The sequence below is a fragment of the Bombyx mandarina genome, chromosome 02 (genome assembly GCF_030267445.1).
Source record: "Bombyx mandarina strain Sakado chromosome 02, ASM3026744v2".
Lineage (NCBI taxonomy): Eukaryota > Metazoa > Arthropoda > Insecta > Lepidoptera > Bombycidae > Bombyx > Bombyx mandarina.
The window spans coordinates 5,111,498-5,133,401 of NC_143209.1; the positions used below are offsets into that span (position 1 = coordinate 5,111,498).

The 21,904-nt window shown below is 45.8% G+C and overlaps 1 protein-coding gene across 1 annotated transcript; it reads right to left on the reverse strand.

Moving 5' to 3' along the window:
* Positions 1–9: 9 nt before the first annotated feature.
* Positions 10–19,653, reverse strand: LOC114251992 (uncharacterized). Its single transcript, XM_089732624.1, has 13 exons — positions 19,520–19,653; positions 12,400–12,617; positions 10,722–10,967; positions 9,564–9,830; positions 7,702–8,079; positions 6,278–6,628; positions 5,482–5,928; positions 5,279–5,440; positions 2,576–2,893; positions 1,571–1,900; positions 1,127–1,316; positions 692–1,083; positions 10–509 (listed from the first exon to the last, which is right to left on the reverse strand). Exons 1-13 carry the CDS (start codon positions 19,524–19,526, stop codon positions 183–185), a joined length of 3,633 nt encoding a protein of 1,210 aa, XP_089588750.1. The 5' UTR covers positions 19,527–19,653; the 3' UTR covers positions 10–182.
* Positions 19,654–21,904: the final 2,251 nt, after the last annotated feature.

Genomic DNA, 21,904 nt, shown 5'->3' on the forward strand with positions numbered 1-21,904 from the left:
TTAAAGACCAATAAAATTATTAGTTAATTAAAAATTATTACTTTAATAAAAGAACAATTTTGCTTCCTATACGACATGAGGGTCATATTTGAGAGCTATTTGTTATAAAAGAATTGTAGATGAGACGAAATGGCCATTGGAAAAATAAAAAAATTGAATATAAATATCCTTATATAAATCACTTATTTAGTTGAATTTGTAATCAAGGTCATTTGTTCGCTCTGACTGGCGTTGTCCAAGGGCACGAAAATGCTGATGCCGTTAGGTCGAGTCGTGACCTGGACGGTTTTCCTCACGCAGCCGGCGTAGCAGATGAAGTCGCAGCTGCCTTTCTTGGGGTTAAAGTGTAAGCCTTCTGAGCAAGTGACTAAGACGGCTTCTTTGCCTTCACAGCGCCAAAATTTATCGCAGTCGGTGTCGTGAGCCCAGGGGAGGATGTTACATTCTGTTTTGCATTTGTCAGACGGGTTGTTACCTCCTCCTCCGCCTCCGCCTCCGCCTCCGCCTCCGCCTCCGCCTCCGCCTCCGCCTCCGCCTCCGCCTCCGCCTCCGCCTCCGCCTCCACCTCCCCCTCCGCCTCCGCCTCCACCTCCACCTCCGCCTCCACCTCCGCCTCCGCCTCCGCCTCCGCCTCCGCCTCCACCTCCGCCTCCGCCTCCGCCTCCACCTCCGCCTCCGCCTCCGCCTCCGCCTCCGCCTCCGCCTCCACCTCCACCGCCTTCTCCGTCTCCTTCTCCACCTCCACCGCCTTCTCCTTCTCCACTACCTTCTCCACCGCCTTCGCCTCCGCCTCCGCCCCCGCCTTCTCCTCCACCTCCGCCTCCGCCTTCACCTCCACCCCCGCCTCCGCCTTCTCCTCCGCCTTCTCCTCCACCGCCGCCTCCGCCTTCTCCTCCACCGCCGCCCCCGCCTCCGCCTTCTCCTCCACCTCCACCTCCGCCTCCGTCTCCACCTCCGCCTCCATCTCCACCGTCTCCGCCTTCTCCTTCTCCACCTCCACCGCCTTCTCCACCACCACCACCTCCGCCTCCACCGCCGCCTCCGCCTCCGCCTCCGCCTCCACCTCCGCCTCCATCTCCACCGTCTCCGCCTTCTCCTTCTCCACCTCCACCGCCTTCTCCTCCACCGCCACCTCCGCCTTCTCCTCCACCGCCGCCTCCGCCTCCGCCTTCTCCTCCACCTCCGCCTCCGCCTCCACCTCCGCCTCCATCTCCACCGTCTCCGCCTTCTCCTTCTCCACCTCCACCACCTTCTCCTCCACCTCCACCTCCGCCGTCGCCTGTTTCGCAGCCTGCATTCCATGGCCAATCACAAACCTGTAAATCGAAAAAAAAACTCTGCTAGTTCGATTCAATAGTTCAAACTTTTACTGAAAATGTTCCCGTTTCTCTCAAAGACGAAGATACAACCCACGGGATAATCAGTGGTCATTGATGCTAATGGGTAGACATGAGCAATTGTAAGAGCGCGAGTAAGACGAAATCTGCCGCTGAGAGTTCTTCTAAAAAGCAGTAAACTGATGCACTCAACAAACCGACAACTAATACAGTTTTTGTTAGTAGGTACTCACTTGGAGGACGGGGTTGAAGTGCAGGTCGCCAGAGCATCGGCGTTCTACTTTCTCTCCGTGGACGCAGTAGTAGAAGCGGTTACAGTCGTACTCGTGAGGGAGCAGTTGGTGAATGTTGAAGTCTGCGGGACAGCCGTTGGGGAGAGTTCCTCCTACACCTCCACCTCCACCTCCGCCTCCACCTCCGCCTCCACCGTCATCTCCACTTCCGCCTCCTCCACCTCCTTCACCGCCTTCACCTCCGCCTCCACCACCACCACCATCTTCGCCCCCTCCGCCTCCACCTCCACCATCTGATTCGCAGCCAGCGTTCCATGGCCAATCACAAACCTGAAAAGTAGTTTCAGGTATTTCAGATGTCGTCAACTACAAAACAAAGTAAAAAATTTTGTTAATATCCATGAACTATTATTCCTAGCCTGGCTCATGGAGTCTTAAGTCGGTACCGATACCTATAAGCTTCAGGTAATTAATGCTGCCGACCCGGATACTTGAGGTCAATGTATCAATTGTTGCCCGTCGAGCAGCAATGCGGTTCGGCTCTAATGGTGAGGCATCCGTTTTATTGTAAAAACTAAGACTTAGAACTCTCGTCTCAAGGTGGGTGACGATATTTAATTGTCCGATTTCTATGAGTTCCGATGACTATTTAATACCAGGTAGGCCGTGAGATGGTCCATCGATCCATCGCCTATCTATTTTAGCAAAAAAATAAAAACTACGCACATGGGTTCACAATAACGCATATATCACTGATCGCTACGCACAGTTTTCATTTTGTTACACCAAAGGCCTTGTTAGGCGGAGGAAAATCGACTCTTCATCGCTAGCTTAGCTAGCTCTTAGAATCCATTAGGTCACGAACGTATTAATATTAAAATTGTTTGCCGTTTTTGTGTAGTGAATGTTCAGAAAACTCTGAATGGCTGTGGACAACGCTCTGTTGACAATCTGTGGTAATTAACCTAATAGAATACGAATAGAATATAGCATAGGTGAACTCACTTGGAGGACGGGGTTAAAGTGCAGGTCGCCGGAGCATCGGCGTTCTACTTTCTCTCCGTGGACGCAGTAGTAGAAGCGGTTACAGTCGTACTCGTGAGGGAGCAGTTGGTGAATGTCGAAGTCTGCGGGACAGCCGTTGGGGAGAGTTCCTCCTCCACCACCACCTCCATCTTCTCCACCTCCACCACCGCCTCCACCTCCGCCGTCTCCGCCTTCTCCTTCTCCACCACCACCACCTCCGCCTCCGCCGCCACCACCTCCACCTCCACCACCGCCATCGTCTGCTTCGCAGCCGGCATTCCATGGCCAATCACAGACCTGCAAACACAAAGCAACTTGCATTAGCACCAGATCTACCACTTAAAACAAGATGGCCGTGAGCTTAATCAGATATCCATGGAGTAAAAAGTGAATTCTAATGAAAAAATTTTTTGTTCCTGTAGGGACCACAAATGACCCCATAACAACTAACAATTATATGTATGTGTTAGCGGTAATTATATTGCAATGATGCTACGTCAGTCTCAGGATTGTCGGGCTGTCGATAGCACCTTATAGTTGTAATACCAATATACGTTAGTCACTTAACTGAACACGTGTCTTATTAATCCTGGCCCGATATAGAGACTCAACATTCCTATGCACAGGTTCCGTTCAACCGTTACATAGTGACGATGCTGCAGTCCGGCTCTCTCTGAAGCCGTACTGCTCCGCCGATAGATCAGGACCCGTCCCAGTCAGGTGCCGGACGTTGCTGGCGGCGACAACTCGCTCCAACAATTTTCCCGCCTCGTCCAGCACCACGATGGGGCAGTAGCCCACGAGTGAGTCCGCCGGGCGCCCTTCCTTCCTCAAAAGGACGAGTCTGCCCGTCTTCCACTGGGTCGGAAACCGTCCCGACTCGAGGCAAGTTTCAAAAAGTCGCACAAGCCGGTCCCCCAGAGCACCGAAGACCAAATCCCAGACCCGGCCGTGAATACCATCCGGGCTGGGTGCCGCGTCTTTCCTCCTCATCTTGGACACGGCCGCACGGATCTCTGCCCCCAAAATCTTCGGAGGGGGTACGTCGACAGGGGCATCACCACGACCGTGACATGGTGGCGGGCCCATGGAAAGGGGCTGGAAAGTCCACTCTCCCTGCGGGAACAGCACAGACACAATTTCCCGCAGCTGCCGAGGCTGGAGTCGCTCGGTCCAGTCAGGAACCAGTCAGCCTCCGACTCCACGTCCACAGGGCTCGCGGGCATGGGTGCCCACGCAGCCACTGCAACCGCCTCCACCAGGAGCTCCTTATTCAGGTGCTTCAGCGCCCGCCTGGGGAATGATCGAGGTGTACTACGCGGGAGCTCCTCCTCACCACGGGTGACCATAGCTGACGCAGAGCAAGAGGAGGCAGAGAGCTCAAATCGGACGCATCGATGGTCCGAGAGCGTCTCCGCCCCCTCAAGAACGCGCCAGCCACGGGTGCGGCGTGCGATGGACGGAGATGCAAAAGTCACATCCACGTGAGATTCGCTGTTCCATCGCACGCAAGTCGCAACTAAACCCCTGTTCAAGAAACAGAGATCGGCCGCGATCGCCCACTCCGAGAGCATCCTGCCGCGCGAGACCGAGCGGTAGGAACCCCAAGCTACCCATTTGGTGTATCAGTGGTGATTTGGTAAATCAGTGGGCGAGATCTCGAGGCGGCGAACCAACACCTCGAGCCCGCCCAAGAACCCCTCTAACTCGGCGAGATGTCTGTTCGGAGAGAAGTACACCCCGAACACGACAGTTTCATCGACCCTGGCCGTGACGTAACCGGATCCCCTGGCCACTATCACCAGGGGGGGGGGTAACGCCACAGCCTGTCTGATAATGATTGCCACGGAGCCGTCGACGTCCCCGATCCAGGAATCCTGCTCAGTAGGGACGAAGTACGGCTCCGCGGCGACAGCGACATCAATTGACCACTCCGCCATGGTGTGGACGAGGAGATCCTGCGCCCTGGCGGAGTGGGGTCGGAACCTACCTGCTAAGTCGGGACGCTACACACCTCTAGGTTCACTCCTTTACTTGCTGTATAATATTGCCGAGTAAAAGGATTCGGATAGCGCTCTCATGGAGTTTTTGGTATTAAGCCTATTATAAAAAGACTAAAACTTAGGGTCTGAAAGCCCCCCCCCCCCGGTGAAGGTCAAGGGGCGACCTGAGGGGGTCGGGCCGCGCGGCGCGCTACCAGCACTCTAGCGCGCTGCCGTGGAGTGAATAGAGCGACCGGTCGACGGTGTATCGCGTCCCGACCCGGCAGGCTGGTTCTGGTCCAGCGGGGTATTCCGGGACACCAGCGGCACCGTCTGGGCGGCCCGACGGGCTGCCGTACCGAGACGGCCGACGTTTCAGAGCCTTCGATTCGCCTCGAAGGCTCCGTCGGCTGGGCATCCTTGGGGTGAGCCGCGCCGTCTGGTTGTAGTGTTGACCGCGGTAGCCCCCCTACCTCATCCGGGTTCTGACCTCGGAGGGGATCGGACGTCGGGTGTAAGAGTGCAGGGGAGTCGTTTAGTGGGTGGGTCCCAAAAATTCTTGGGCCAGCGGTCTGCTCACAGCACCATGCAGATCGTTGAGTCTCACATACCCCGCGCGCCCCTTTTGCGTGGGGACCTCGTAGGAGGTTCAGCACTCTAACCGAAACAAAACAAAAAAAAGGGTATAACGTATACTCACTTGGAGGACGGGATTGAAGTGCAGGTCGCCGGAGCATCGGCGTTCTACTTTCTCTCCGTGGACGCAGTAGTAGAAGCGGTTACAGTCGTACTCGTGAGGGAGCAGTTGGTGAATGTTGAAGTCTGCGGGACAGCCGTTGGGGAGAGTTCCTCCTCCACCTCCACCTCCACCTCCGCCCCCGTCTCCACCTCCACCGTCTCCACCTTCTCCTTCTCCTTCTCCACCTCCACCTCCACCTCCACTGCCATCTCCTTCTCCACTACCTTCTCCACCTCCTCCGCCACCGCCTCCTCCACCTCCTTCGCCTCCACCTCCTCCACCTCCTTCGCCTCCGCCTCCGCCTCCTCCACCACCTCCTCCACCTCCTCCTCCTCCTCCGCCTCCGCCTCCGCTTCCACCTCCTTCTCCTTCTCCACCTCCACCTCCACTGCCATCTCCTTCTCCACTACCTTCTCCACCTCCTCCGCCACCGCCTCCTCCACCTCCTTCGCCTCCACCTCCTCCACCTCCTCCGTCTCCGCCTCCGCCTCCGCCTCCGCCCCCGCCTCCGCTTCCTTCTCCTTCTCCACCTCCACTGCCATCTCCTTCTCCACTACCTTCTCCACCTCCTCCGCCTCCGCCTCCTCCACCTCCTCCGCCTCCGCCTCCACCTCCGCCTCCGCCCCCACCTCCACCTCCGCCTCCGCCTCCGCCTCCACCTCCGCCTCCGCCTCCGCCTCCGCCTCCGCCTCCGCCTCCGCCTCCGCCTCCGCCTCCGCCTCCACCACCTCCTCCACCACCTCCTCCGCCTCCACCTCCGCCTCCTCCTCCGCCTCCGCCTTCGCCTCCGCCTCCGCCTTCGCCTCCGCCTTCGCCTCCGCCTCCGCCTCCGCCTCCGCCTCCACCTCCGCCTCCGCCTCCACCTGCGCCTCCTTCTCCACCTCCACTGCCTTCTCCTTCTCCACTACCTTCTCCACCACCTCCGCCTCCGCCTCCACCTCCGCCTCCGCCTCCACCTCCGCCTCCACCTCCACCTCCGCCTCCACCACCACCTCCGCCTCCACCTCCGCCTCCGCCTCCGCCTCCGCCTCCGCCTCCACCTCCGCCTCCGCCTCCGCCTCCGTCTCCGCCTCCGCCTCCGCCTTCTCCGCCTTCACCTTCTCCTCCTCCACCGCCTTCTCCTTCTCCACTACCTTCTCCACCTCCGCCACCTCCACCGTCTCCGCCTTCTCCGCCTTCTCCTTCTCCACTACCTTCTCCACCTCCGCCGCCTTCTCCACCACCTCCACCTCCGCCTCCACCGCCACCACCTCCACCACCACCACCGCCATCGCCTGCTTCGCAGCCGGCATTCCATGGCCAATCACAGACCTGCAAACACAAAGAAACATCCATAAGCACTAGATCTACCACTTGAAACAAGATGGCCGTGAGCTCAATCAGATATCCATGGAGTAAAAAGTGAATTTTAATCAATAAGTTTTTTTTTTGTTCCTGGGCACTGGTTTCTATTAACCGTATCTTAAAAATTACATAGTGAGGATGCTGTAGTCCACTTTGAAACACAGTCAAAGCTGTAATTAAATGAAGGGCATTCAATAGGAAACACATTATAATAAACCTCCATGAAGGTAGTTAAGGGGAGACTCAAGCATTACTACCCTGGTTAGGGCATCGTGCTATACGCAAGTGCGATAGCGGATTGATAGTTCAGATCGACAATCGATTATTGGGCATATTTTTCGGGCCTTTTTTTTTCATTTTTTTGAAATGAGATCCGAACCTCCTACGAGATGCCAGCACCTAGGGACATGTTAGGGTATGTGCGACTTGATGGTCCCCTGATATTGGGAGTGGACAGCAAACCCGAGGGAACGAATTTAGGACCCTATCTACTAATAACTGCATTCTCGCCCAAGCGTCCAATCCCCCCGAGATAAGAACTCGGGCGGGGTAAGGGATTATCGCAGTCAAAACCCCAAAAATCCTCGACTGACGTAGCCTTTGAAGCGAAACGAAGGTTCTGGACGTCGACCGACCAGGCAGTGTTGCTGGTATCCCGAGAGATCCCGCTTAGTCGTAACCAGCTGTATAATACTACCGAATAAAAAGATGCGAATAGCGCTCTCATGGAGTTTTTTGGTATTAAATCTGTACTACTATATAAATCTACAGTGGTTTTCACGGATGTTCCGTTATAACTACTGAACCGTGCATCCGATTGACTTGAAACTTGGTATCCATGTAGAAAATACATGTACTTAATGGATAGGCTAATATTTATATGAGTGTTGGACTCCCTACACCAGTTGCGGGCGCGTTAATGATGAGAATCTTTGTTGGGGTGAGAAATAATAATGTTAATTTTAAATGCCCAATGAAGGGGACGGGTACAGCTAGTCTATTATAATAAGAACAAAATTTAGGGTATAACGTATACTCACTTGGAGGACGGGATTGAAGTGCAGGTCGCCGGAGCATCGGCGTTCTACTTTCTCTCCGTGGACGCAGTAGTAGAAGCGGTTACAGTCGTACTCGTGAGGGAGCAGTTGGTGAATGTCGAAGTCTGCGGGACAGCCGTTGGGGAGAGTTCCTCCTCCACCACCACCTCCACCCCCACCTCCGCCTCCACCTCCGCCTCCACCTCCGCCGCCGCCTCCACCTCCACCATCTCCGCCACAGTCTCCTCCGCCATTTTCATTGTCCTCGCAGTCGCACCCATCACCACCGCCTCCGCCGCCGCCTCCATCGCCACCTTCACCGCCATCGCCACCGCCGCCGTCACCTCCCTCGCAGCCAGCATTCCATGGCCAATCACAAACCTGCAAGTGAAAAGTAGCTTTTTTGTAATATTTCGTATAACAGTATCGGTTTTTCTTTCTTTAGCTCTTAGTATTCGTTACAAATACATTTCTAGTAGTTAAGGTGGGGTTGAGAGTACCGCGGCAGGCATGTTGTCAAAATCTAGACCACAAACTCTTATGAACCAGTAATATTGTTACGTTAAATCAACAGAGCTCATGGGCAGAACGTTACGACCGCTGTTGTCCACTTTGATCGTGAGCCAAAGTCTTAATCAAATGTGGCGTGAAATTCAGATAAAAAATATTGTGGACAATTAACAAAATTTGGACCCCTTTTTACGAAAATTGCTCGGATGGAGGAGTCTGAAATTTTCCACACTTATAGAGAATATAGAGAAGGAGTGCAGAATGATAATTTTTTTTAAATTATGTATATAAAATACATTACATCAATAAAAGAATATGATACACACTACCATGTATTTGACACACACACGCAAATATACACTTTTGTGTATTGTTAAAGTCTGTGGTCAAATTGAGAATAGATTAATATTGTTTGTCTTTAATATTATTTGTAGTGTAGCCTTGGCGAAATCTGTGATTAAAGAAGTATAGTCTTTGACAATAGAATCATAATCATGTTCAAAGTTATAATTTAAATTAATTATGGTCGAATTTTGACGGCTGGCCGACCACTTGGCACTTGGCCACTAATGACTGTAGTATCTTGCTAGTCAGTACAGGATAAGATATACATATTTAGTAACCGCGGTTAGGTAGAGAATTAAGTTGTGGAATCCACTAATATACAAACCGCTTCAGGGATACCCAAAAATTAGAAGATAACTGCAGTCATCATAGCACATTTATCTCGAGGTATTTGTAATATTTTTCCATATTCGTCCGATGTCCGCCCGGGATAAGAACCCGGTCAGAGTAAGGGGGTTCCCGCGGTCAACACTACAACCAGACTCGCGGCGCCACCCTTAGGACGCCCGACCGACGGGTCGTCGAGGCGATAGTCGACGACAAACGACGCCGGTCTCCGCGGTACGGCGGCCCTACCAGGCCGCCCGGGCGATGCCGCTGGTATTCCGGGATACCACGCTGGAGGGGATAAGCTACGGTAACCACTCATACCAAGGGATAAGGGCTTGAAGAAAAATACTTGATTTTAAATGTGTACAGGTGCTGTTAGACATGGCAACGCAACTGCCAGCACCTACCTCGTGACAGGAGGCGATATTGTCAATCGAATTTCATAATAAATGTCTCTTCAGCTTGAGATGACTAGTTGCGTTTCCACAGAAATATGAAATTTAAAGGCTAAAATGTCTTGATTGATTAACTTGAATATTAGATTGGACATCCTTTCTCTCCAAGATATTCAATGGGTAACACACTTTAGACTGCCCAGTAAGCAGTTCAAGATGACGCGCTATTGACGATCTGTGGTAGTTAATCTAATAGGACACGAAGCATAGCATAGGTGAACTCACTTGGAGGACGGGATTGAAGTGCAGGTCGCCGGAGCATCGACTTTCTACTTTCTCTCCGTGGACGCAGTAGTAGAAGCGGTTACAGTCGTACTCGTGAGGGAGCAGTTGGTGAATGTCGAAGTCTGCGGGACAGCCGTTGGGGAGAGTTCCTCCTCCACCCCCGCCTTCACCTCCGCCGCCGCCTCCGTCTTCTCCACTTTCGCCACCGTCCCCACCATCGTTTCCGCCGTCACCAGCACAATCAACGTTCCATGGGTGATCGCAAACCTAAACATGTTAAAGATATGTATACGGTATTTCGCTATTTCGGTAGGCAGCGGCTTGGCTCTGCCCCTGGCATTGCTGAAGTCCATGGGCGACGGTAACCACTCACCATCAGGTGGGCCGTATGCCCGTCTGCCTACAAAGGCAATAAAAAAATAAAAAACCATGGTCACAACCCTCAGTAACGAGGAAGCGACGAAGAAGAAGAAGAAGAATACCATACTATTAAAAACGTTAATTATAGCACACATTGATCAACAATTTACTGGTGGTAGGACCTTATGTGAGTCCGCGCGGGTAGGTACCACCACCCTGCCTGTTTCTGCCGTGAAGCAATAATGCGTTTCGGTTTGAAGGGTGGGGCAGCTGTTGTAACTATACTTGAGACCTTAGAACTTATATCTCAAGGTGGGTGGCGCATTTACGTTGTAGATGTCTATGGGTTCCAGTAACCACTTAGACCAGGTGGGCTGTGAGTTCGTCCACCCATCTAAGCAATAAAAAAAATAAAAAAATTGTTTATGATTTAAGATTTTTTTTGTAAATTTAGTCATTTCTGTGAATTTTTTTCTCACTTCTCACTCCAGAAACCACTTGTTCATATTTACAATGTTTTGACGACAGCCACGAGGCCAGAAGAAATATCTATGAAGAATTGACCAGATTATTTGTTGGCGTTCTGGGTAGGTTAGTCTACGAGATACCTTTTAGTCAGAAGTCAACGCGGTGACGTCGCCTTCTTTCCAGTTTTAAGAGAGAAAGAGCCAATACAGTTGAGACTTCGATTTCACGCCCAGCTGGCGTCATGCTCTTACATCAGCCGTAAGCTGTCAGCTTAGATCGCACGCCGCGACTAGACCTTCATAATAAACTTGGATAAAATCTCTTGCATACCTGAATTTTATAGTTGAAGTAAGTCCCCGGGGCGCACGTCCTTTCCACCTTGTCCCCGAAAACGCAGTAGTAAAATTTATTGCATTCCTCGTGGGGCAAAAGTTTGTGGATGTGGAAATCAGCTGGGCAGCCATTAGGTAAGGTTTCGCCTGGATTAACAGGGAGCTGCGTTGGAGCCTCCGCAGGTGGACTGTCTGTCGGTCGACCCGGCAGATTGCAGTCAGCTTGTGCCGGATGCACACAAACCTATTGGGGAAAGTAATGTCAAAAACGAAAGTTATTACATGAAGATTTAAAAACAAAGATTGTAATAAACTAACGAGTTGAAAGAGACTGTTGTGCTGTAATCCTGAGCATATTTAATGATAAAAAAAAGCTACCGTCTATATTTTTTTGATTACGCACTGTCTATACGTTTGTATTACGCACTGTCTATCTGTTCGCATTACGTGCTATTTAAGATTTGTATGACAATTCCATCTATGTTTTCAGTTTTCTATTTATTTCATTGCTCATTCACTTTATGCATTACAGCAAAATCTAATCGTGATAACTGCTTAATCTTATATAAAGAATCAATGATTTATCGTATCGTTTTATTGTCCGTTCAAAGTGGTTTAATGTTGATAAAAACATCCGTTATTAATTAGTGTTTTCGCAGATCGAATATGATACAATTGACACTAAGAGATTTTACGGTCGATAGAATAATTAAAATTTTTAATGATAAGTTATGATATCGCTCTTACATCATTTGCAACTGCACACATTAAGTGCAATAGGTTTTTGAATAAATGTAAATTCATCTAAATCGGATAGATTTTCGTAATGGCTTTAATAGACTTAAATATACACATGAAGTCGTCGTGGCGTAAAGGATAAGACGTCCGGTGCATTCGTGTTGAGCGATGCACCGGTGTTCGAATCCCGCAGGCGGGTACCAATTTTTCTAATGAAATACGTACTCAACAAATGTTCACGATTGACTTTCCACGGTGAAGGAATAACATCGTGTAATAAAAATCAAACTCGCAAAATTATAACTTGCGTAATTACTGGTGGTAGAACATATTGTGAGTCCGCACGGGTAGGTACCGCCGCCCTGCCTGTTTCTGCCGTGAAGCAGTAATGTGTTTCGGTTTGAAGGGTGCGGCAGCCGTTGTAACTAGGTATACTGAGACCTTAGAATCTTAAGGTGGTCGGCGGCATTTACGTTGTAGATGTCTATGGCCTCCAGTAACCACTTAACACCAGGTGGGCTGTGAGCTCGTCCAACCAACTATGTAATAAAAAAAAACAATAGAATAGAGTCAATATCTACAACGTACAGACACACCCCCTTTCGCTTAATAGTGTTAGGGACGATAAAATTGTAAAATGCTAAGTTTGACTGGACTATCATAATCACAATGGGATGTATTGATGATGGCTTCGCAAAAAATCGTAACGATAACTGTGGCTTGAATTCGGTAACCTAGTCGAATCGTAGACAGAAAAAGTTAAGGACAAAACATAGCTATTCTGTATTGATATATCGGGTAGCTTTCTAGCTATGGCAGATATTTAAAGGATCCCTCCTGGCCGAGCCTTTGCTCGCCCACCTGTCCTGGTGAAACTGGAAAGGCCTCCGGGCCACCAGTAATCATTCAATCATAAAAAAAACTAACTAATAGCATACCTGCAAAGCAGCTGAGAATTCCGTTCCCGGGGCACACCTTGTAGGCGTCGACCATTTCAGGCCGTATTCGCAGTAGTAAAACAGCGTGCAGTCGTATTCGTGGGGTAGAAGTTTGTGGCCTTTCTCAGGACAAAGGTCTGAGGGCTCGTGCCTTCTGGTTAGCTCATCTTGAGGCCGGCCCTGGACAATCACCAGGGCGGTCAAGACAAGGAATTTTTCTGGAAGAAGAGAAACGGAATAATTCAACTTTTGAATCTGAAGAGTGAATTTATCGAGCTCAGGGACCAGTTCCGATGCACTTAAAGGCTTCGTCTTCACGTCAGGTACTTCAGGTAAGAGGCGGCATTCGGTCTGTGATGTCCATGGGCTTCCTCTATACACTTTTATTTTTTTATATATGGGACGCAGCTCACGATTCGTCCGTCATGATTGGCTGCCGGAGTCTTTAGGAATGATAAGCTGTTTTTTTTTTATTGCTTAGATGGGTGGACGAGCTCTCAGCCCGCCTGGTGTTAAGTGGTCACTGGAGCCCATAGACATCTACAACGTAATTGCGCCACCCACCTTAAACCGTGTTTGCCGCCGCTTACCTGCAGACATATGTATCACAAGTATTTGGTACACCGGACCCTATAAACCGGAAATATTTTTGAATATTTTTTAAATAATAATTTTGAAGTCGTCGTGGCCTAAAGAATAAGACGTCCGGTGCATTCGTGTTGAAACGATGCACCGGTGTTCGAATCTCGCAGGTAGGTACCAATTTTTCTAATGAAATACGTACTCAACAAATGTTCACGATTGACTTTCCACGGTGAAGGAATAACATCGTGTAATAAAAATCAAACTCGCAAAATTATAACTTGCGTAATTACTGGTGGTAGAACATATTGTGAGTCCGCACGGGTAGGTACCGCCGCCCTGCCTGTTTCTGCCGTGAAGCAGTAATGTGTTTCGGTTTGAAGGGTGCGGCAGCCGTTGTAACTAGGTATACTGAGACCTTAGAATCTTAAGGTGGTCGGCGGCATTTACGTTGTAGATGTCTATGGCCTCCAGTAACCACTTAACACCAGGTGGGCTGTGAGCTCGTCCAACCAACTATGCAATAAAAAAAAACGATAGAGTCAATATCTACAACGTAATCAGTATCAGGTGTAATAAATAAATAAATAAATAAAAAAAAGACGCTTCGTTACGTAACGTGTTACGTCGCCAGTCCGTCTTCCGTCCCTTTCTCTCACGCATACGGTACTGCGTAGCGGTACTGAGAACTTATGTAGCTCTTAACTATTTATATATATTTTTAAATTTATTTTACATTATCGTAATGATATACATAAAATCTAAATATAAGCTAAGCTTTTCTCAAGTTAAACAATTTCAATATTAAAATAGTTCAACTTAGTTTAAGTTATCACTTGTGTCGCGCGTCCCGAGATGCACACTTTTTTTTATTGTCCTTTTAAGCAGGTGACCAACATACAGCCAGCCTGATGGTAAGTACCATTGCTCATTGACGTCAGTAATGCCAGGGGCAGAACCAAGCCGCTGCCTACCGTAATTATTCCTCCATAACAATCAAGAAGGGAGCTATATTTAAAAAGAAATTGTCGTAGAATATTATGTAAAAAAAAACCAATACGACCTTCGTACAAATAGAGTCGTGATAACACAGTATTCTTGCTGATGGATATTGCGGTTCGGATTAAAATATTCGAGATACGTAATCGTTCGTTTATCATAGATTACCGTAAAGGAAGCTACCTGTATTAAAAAAGTATTTTAAGTCGATAACAATTATCTTTAGTTGAAAAAGACACTGCTATTGACGATTTCTTTTAATTAACAAATGCATATTCTTGAAGACGATATTAGCCTAGATCAGATTTTCAAATCGATTACAAACGTGCCTAATCTATTTGAAACTTTACTAGTTTAGATGGGTGGACGAGCTCACGGCCCACCTGATGCTAAGTGGTAATCGGAGCCCATAGACATCTACAACGTAAATGCCGCCACCCACCTTGAGATATGTGTTCGATTGTCTCGGTGTTTACAATACAACGGCTGCCCCGCCATTCAAACCGAAACGCATTACTGTTTCACGGCAGAAATAGGCAGGGGGTGGAACCTACCCGAGCGGACTCACAAGAGATCCTAACTCCAGTAATTACGCAAATTATAATTTTGCGGGTTTGATTTTTATAACACGATGTTATTCGTTCACCGTCAAAGTCAATCGTGAGCATTTGTTAAGTACGTATGTATTCCATTAGATAAATTGGTAATTAGGTAAATTATAATTTTGACTTTTATTACACGATGTTATTGCTTCTCCGCATTTCCAATAGCCAGGTTATAAACAAGCATTCTTTTTGTTTAGCTTTATTTTCGTCTAGCATTATTTTTTTAGAAAAGAACGAAACTGAAAGAAAACTTTCAAAGTATTTTCAAGTACAATCATTTAATATTAATTGAACTTTAATTAGTGCAGGTCGTTTTCTCTACATAAAAAAACAGGAGTAAGCTGTGGACCCTTAGAACGTTCTAGAGAGTTTCAATCACGAACCGACGAACGCGATAATCTTCTAGAAGAATCATTGAAATTCCAAAAAAAAAGAGATTTTAACAAACGTGTAAAACATCTTATCATTTGGTGATTCACTTGAGTATCAATTTACGGTCGCTACTTATTAGTGAATGACGTTTTCGTATGTAGACAAAATTAAATACGCAATTTCACTGTTTGTCTTATCGGAAGGGTCAAAGTCACCTATACGAGGGCGGCACTGAAAATTTTGGGAATTAACGAAGTGACACAACATTACTATTTAAAAATGTATTTATTGCTTTTCGAAGTATTCTCCGCGAAATTTGACACATTTTTCCATACGATGGAACCAATCATTGAAGCAACCATTCCATTCGGAAGTTGGGGTCTCCAAAATGGCCGTTTTGTTGGCGTCCACAGCTTCTTCAGGTGATGAAAATCTCTGTCCACGCAATTTATTCTTTATTTTAGGGAAAGTATAGAAATCATTAGGGCTTAGGGCAGGGCTGTACGGCGGATGGTCTAATAAGTCTATGTTTTCTTGCTCTAAAAACTCTTTTGTTCTGTGCGCGGTGTGAGAACTCGCATTGTCGTGATGGAGGATGATGCGGCGGTTGCAGTTCTCTTTACGGAGTTCAGAAACGACCTGTGACAAACAAATGCTAGCATACCATTCTGCATTAACCGTTCTTTGTCCCTCAAGATCAATAGTCGTAACATGGCCGGTTTTGGAGACAAACGTGGCCACCATTTTTTTTGCAACACTCCGTGAACGAACAATTTTTGTTGACTTTAACTCATTTTCGAACACCCAAACTCGTGACTGGTTTTTTGTTTCGGGTTCGTACGCGTATATCTAGGATTCGTCACCTGATACAATGTTGTATACAGCATTTGAGGATCCTGCGTGGAATCTTTCGAGAGTTCTGACGCACCAAGTAACGCGAGCCGCTTTTTGTTCTTCACAGAGCGAATGCGGTATCCATCGGGAAAACAACTTTTTTACACCTAATTGGTCATGCAAGATTATTTGTATTTGACTCATGCCAATGTCTAAAGTTGCCTGAATTTCGCAGTATGGCACATGTCGATCTTCCTCAATCAGCTTACGCACAGCATCAACGTTTTCTTGGGTGACTGCAGTTTTTGGACGACCTTGACGGAGATCATCACTGAGCTTGACACGTCCACGTTGAAACTCAGCAAACCAGCGATAAATTGTGGTTTTGGAGGGGGCTTCATCACCAAATGCAGAAATCATCCGGTCAACACACTGTTTTTGTGTTAAACCACTTCGAAAGTCATAATAAATCATCGCTCTTGAATTTTCTCGAGTCAATTCCATTTTCTCAACGACTAAACAAGTTTGATAAAACCTCGTGACAAGACCGAGAATCTTTTTTTAAATAAATAAATGGTATTCGATTTTTAAAACCAAGGAGTTTTCAATTAAAAAGATTTTAATATGACAGGAACAGTGGAAATATGCCATTCCCGATACTTTTAGTGCAGCCTAGTAAAGCAATAGAGAGGCGAATAGTTTTACTGCCGAATTATCGAATTGGAGAAGAGATTCGGGGAAGAACAAATGATTTCTGAGGATGTAATTAATGCTGGTTGAAACGGCACAGTATTCCGTAGAGCCGATGAGAACTCTGAACGAAAATTTGGACAACTTCGTATAGAACAACGGACATAAGCTTCCCGCAAGATGGACAGACTGTTTTTATAGCTTAGACGTGTGGACGAGCTCACAGTCCACCTGATGTTAAATGGTTATTAGAGCCCTATACACATTTGCAACGTAAATGCGCCACCCACCTTGAGATGTAAGTTCTAAGGTCTCAGTATAGTTACAACGGCTGCCCCACCCTTCAAACCGAAACGCATTACTGCTTCACGGCAGAAACAGGAGGGGCGGTGGTACCTACCCGTGCGGACTCACAAGACGACTTTAATTAATGAAAATTATAAGTTCGAACATTATTACGCTTCTGTTATCAAAGACTATTATACTTCTAAAATCATAGATTTCGCCAAGACTACACTATAGTCAATATTAATGACTAGCTGTACCCGTCCGCTTCGCTGGGCATTTAAAATTAACATTATTATTTCTCACCTCCACAAAGATTCTCATCATTAACGTCCCCACAACTGGTGTAGGGAGTCCAACACTCATATAAATATTAGCCTATCCATTAAGTACATGTATTTTCTATATGGATACCAAGTTTCAAGTCAATCGGATGCACGGTTCAGTAGTTATAACGGAACATCCCTAAAACCACTGTAGATTTATATATTATTACTAGCCGACCCGGCAAACATTGTTTTGCCTTAAATAAGATTTCTAGGGAATTTCTAGTGTAGAAAAAAAAACTAACTTATTGTAAGTGTGTAAGTATGTGGTAAATGAGTGAAAGAGGTATGTAGTGCTGTGAACGATTAGGGAATATATAATAAAAATAACAAAACCTCATTCAACCACATAATACCTCATTATAACAAAAAAAAATGTCCAAATAAATAAAAAAATGTTAGGGGTGAAAAATAGATAGTAGCCGATTCTCAGGCTTACTGAATATGCATAAAAAATTTCATGAGAATCGGTCAAGCGGCTTCGGAGGAGTATGGGAACGAACATTGTGACACGAGAATTTTATATATTAGATAAACAATAATAACCTATTCCCAATTTGACCACAGACTTTATGCAATAACAAAAGTTTGACAGTAAAGAGTATATATATGTGTGTGTGTCAAATACATGGCAGTGTGTGTTATGTTTTTTTCTTGATTTAATGTATTATTATAAATTAAATTAAATATTAGCATTCTGCACTCCTTCTCTACATCTATACTAATATTATAAAGAGGAAAGATTTGTTTGTTTGTTTGTATTGAATAGGCTCCTTTTTTTTTTTTTTTCCTACCTATGCTGATAGCCTTGAGAGGCTATTTCAGCTTCGCCCTAACGTTTGTAGGTGAGCTCGCGGGGCTCAACCAGAGTGTTGCTAACACTGACGCTAGCAAGAGCAGTGCTTCGCAGAATCTACCACCGGATCGGAAACGCGACCCACTGAGAAGATCCGGCGAGAAACTCAGTGGGCTGTGTCTATGGGTTAGTTCGCTCGTCGAGCCCTTCGTCGCAAGCGACGGGTTCGACGAGGACGGTGACCGGTGCTTGTGGTGCCTAAAAGCACCGTTAATGGATCAGGAGGATCCGTAATGACGTGCTTTGGGCGACGTCGACGGTTTACCATTCGGTCTACTGGGTCGGGTATGTAATTTCCAGCGGCTACGATGAGAGGGTTCTCATGTCGTGCCGCCTTCTCGAAATGGCGCAGCGATGCCGACTGTAGATACTTACTAAATGAGTCGAGCTCCAGGTCATCGTGGAGATCCACATTTGAATAGGCTCCGAAACTACCGAACCGATTTAAAAAATTCTTTCACTGTTGTAAAGCTACGTTATCCCTGGGTGACATAGGCTATATTTATTATATTTTCAAAAAATTTTGGGATCCTTACTGAAACTCCAATAATGTAACCCAATGTGAAAAAAAAAAACCTAAAATTCTTTGTAAAGAGCGTTATAAGTTCCCAAGCGAAGCCGGGGCGGGCCGCTAGTTCTCTATAAGTGTGGGAAATTTCATACTTGTCCGTCCGCGCAATTTTCGTAAAAAGGGATACAAAGTTTTTGCTTCACGTATTAATATATAGATTATATTACTCACTGCTTGAAAAGAGAAACGCATTAATAAAAACAAGATATTTCACTGTATCTACACTTCCCCTAATGTTTTTTCATTAGTATTTAATTGTAAAGAATAAAGAGGTATAAAATATCTATATATAAAAATGAATTGCTGTTCGTTAGTCTCGCTAAAACTCGAGAACGGCTGGACCGATTTGGCTAATTTTGGTCTTGAATTATTCGTGGAAGTCCAAGGGAAGGTTTAAAAGGTGAAAATAAATATGAAAATGCTCGGAATTAAATAAAAATAACAATTTTTTTTTTTTTTTATGTGTCCTCCGTCGGACGGATTCCTTTTTGTTTTATCGATTGAGGCCAAAGAAGTCTGCCGGGTCAGCTAGTTTAAAATAAAAACTCTGGTGGTCTGGTCCGTGATGATAAGTTTAATAATTTAAACAAATTTAATTTAAGCCAAATTATAATTAGCGTAATCACTGGTGGTAAGACCTCTTGTGAGTCCGCACGGGTAAATACCACCACCCTGCCTATTTCAGCCGTGAAGCAGTAATGCGTTTCGGTTTTGAAGGGTGGGGCAGCCGTTGTTCTGTAAAACTGAGACCTTAGAACTCATAGGTGGCGGCATTTGCGTTCTAGATGTCTATGGGCTCCGGAAATCACATAACACTTACTTAACGGTGAGCCGTGACCACGTCCACTCATAAAAGCAATATATAAAAAAAAAATTAACTAAGAAGATTATCGATACGGACTCGTGAAAGCGGAATTTGTGAAAGCTTCTCGGTTAGTTTATATAGAAAGCACTAGCGTAGCTTATCAATTATTGAACGTTTAAAACTTTTAATACGTACTCAACATGGCAGCGCCAAAGGACGCGTGATTTCTGTATTTAAAAAAATAATTCCGGCACTAGATGTAATTACACTTCCAACAACCTAAGACTTAATGTCGTAACTAATTCGCATATTACATTTTTATACGCGCGGTAATTTAATTAGGTAGTCGACGATAATATTTTATCGTATGAATACTGAATACAGATAATGGATAAGCTTTGTATTACATGTAAACAAGTCGGTTGATTGTTTCTTTATCTCGAAGTGTCCTTAAACAGGAAGACTGATAGGAGCAGCCTCTATTTCAGATCTTTAATAAGACTAGAGGTCCCGCAGTTGTCGAAATTCGACTATAATTAATTGGAATTGTAAGTTTGTACACTATTATGATTGTATTTTATACTTCTATAATCACAAATTTCGCCAAGACTACACTATAAAAAATATTAACAAAGACAAACCATATTTAATCTATTCTCAATTTGACAACAGACGTCAAGAACAAAAGTTTGACAATAAATAGTAGGTATGCATGCGTGTGTGCGTCAAATACACGGTATGTAGTGTGTGTAATGTTTTCTTTATTGATTTAATGTATCTTTTATGCATTATTTAAAAAAAAATATTAGCATTATGCACTTCTTCTCTATATTCTCTATAAGTGTGGAAAATTTCATACTCCTCCGTCCGCGCAATTTTCGTAAAAATGGATACAAAGTTTTTGCTTCACGTATTAATATATAGATTGATAAAGAAAATTAGACGGAGACATTTTCATTTAATTCTTTCATATAAATTCAAGGGCTGTATCTCTTGGCACGGTTTATCATATTCCACGAATTCCTAAAGAGCGCGATAACTAGCTGATTAGGAAATGATTAGTGAAAAAATCATTATTACGATGCAAATGTTTCAATCAATAGTTTTTTTTATTATTGCTTAGATGGGCGGACACCTGGTGTTAAGTGGTTTTTGGAGCCCATATACATCTACGACGTAAATGCGCTACCTACCTTGAGATATAAGTTCTAAGGTCTCAAGTATAGTTACAACGGCTGCCCCGCCTTTCAAACCGAAACGCATTACTGCTTCACGGCAGAAATAGGCAGCGTGGTGGTACCTAACCGCACGGACTCACAAAAGGTCCTACCACCAGTAATAATAGTGTCTTTACTATATATTTTTTAATAACGCGATTTAGGTTCCGTATATTAAGATATCATTGTTTTTACCATCGCACCGCCCCCCCACTGGAACTGAGTTCATCATGCTCATGTTCAGTTCATCACCAGAAGCGAAGCGGAAGAAGTGAATTGAGAGTTTTGCAGTATTTGTTGAGTTTTTTAAGTGCTTTAAGTGTGGAATACAGTTTTTAATTGTACTTTGGTGAAAGTTTATTTATCCCAAACTCCAGTGCGTAACAGTAGCAAAACTTGCAGTCAAACAGCCCCGACTCATGAATCAATCTTCAACATTATTGCTCCATGATAACGCGAGACCTCATACAGCACGGGAAACCGTTTTAACTCTACAGGAACTGCTATTAGAAACCATTCGTCACCCTCCGTATTCGCCAGACCTTGCTCCAACGGACTACCATTTTTTTCGTGATTTAGACAATTTTCTAGGTGATAAAAAGCTTTCTTCCCAGGATGCAGTACAAAATGCTCTCACACATTTTGTAGAATCTAGATCACCAGAGTTCTATCGCAAAGGCGTAAATGACCTTACTATTAGATGGCAGCAATGCATACATAATAATGGTAGATATTTTGATTAGATAAATATGTTAAATGAAATAAAAAACAAATTTCAAATTTTCAGCACAAATCGGTAATTTCATACGTCAACCCCTGAAAATATAGTATAGTATAGTTACTTAGTGATGATTTAATGTGTCGATGTGACGTTAATTGAGCCGGTGACCACTTGTTACCAGTTGAGCAGTGAGCTTGATGACCCATGTGCGCAATCTATGCCAATATAAAAAGTCTTTACTGATGGTAGGACCTCTTGGGAGTCCGCACGGGTAGGTACCACCACCCTGTCTATTTCTGCAGTGAAGCAGTAATGCGTTTCGGTTTGAAGGATGGGGCAGCCGTTGTACTTGAGACCTTAGAACTTATATCTCGAGGTGGGTGGCGCATTTACGTCGTAGATGTCTATGGGCTCCAGTAACCACTTAACAGCAGGTGGGCTGTGAGCGATCCACTCATCTAAGCAATAAAAAAAACTGAAGAGTTTGTTGGTTTGGTTGAACGCGCTCAGGAACTTACATACTTAGAATATACTTACTTATACATAAGAAAAATTATTTCAGTGTCAGATAGCCCATTTATTGAGGAAGGCTAAAGGCTATATAACGTCACGCTAAGACTAATACGAGCGGAATAAAGAATG

Coding starts and splice junctions, on each gene's coding strand:
- LOC114251992 (XM_089732624.1), bottom strand. Junction 2,894..5,278: donor ACTTCAATCCCGTCCTCCAA/GTGAGTATACGT, acceptor TTGTGTTTGCAG/GTCTGTGATTGGCCATGGAA. Junction 510..691: donor AGGTGGAGGCGGAGGCGGAG/GCGGAGGCGGAG, acceptor GGAGGCGGAGGC/GGAGGCGGAGGCGGAGGCGG.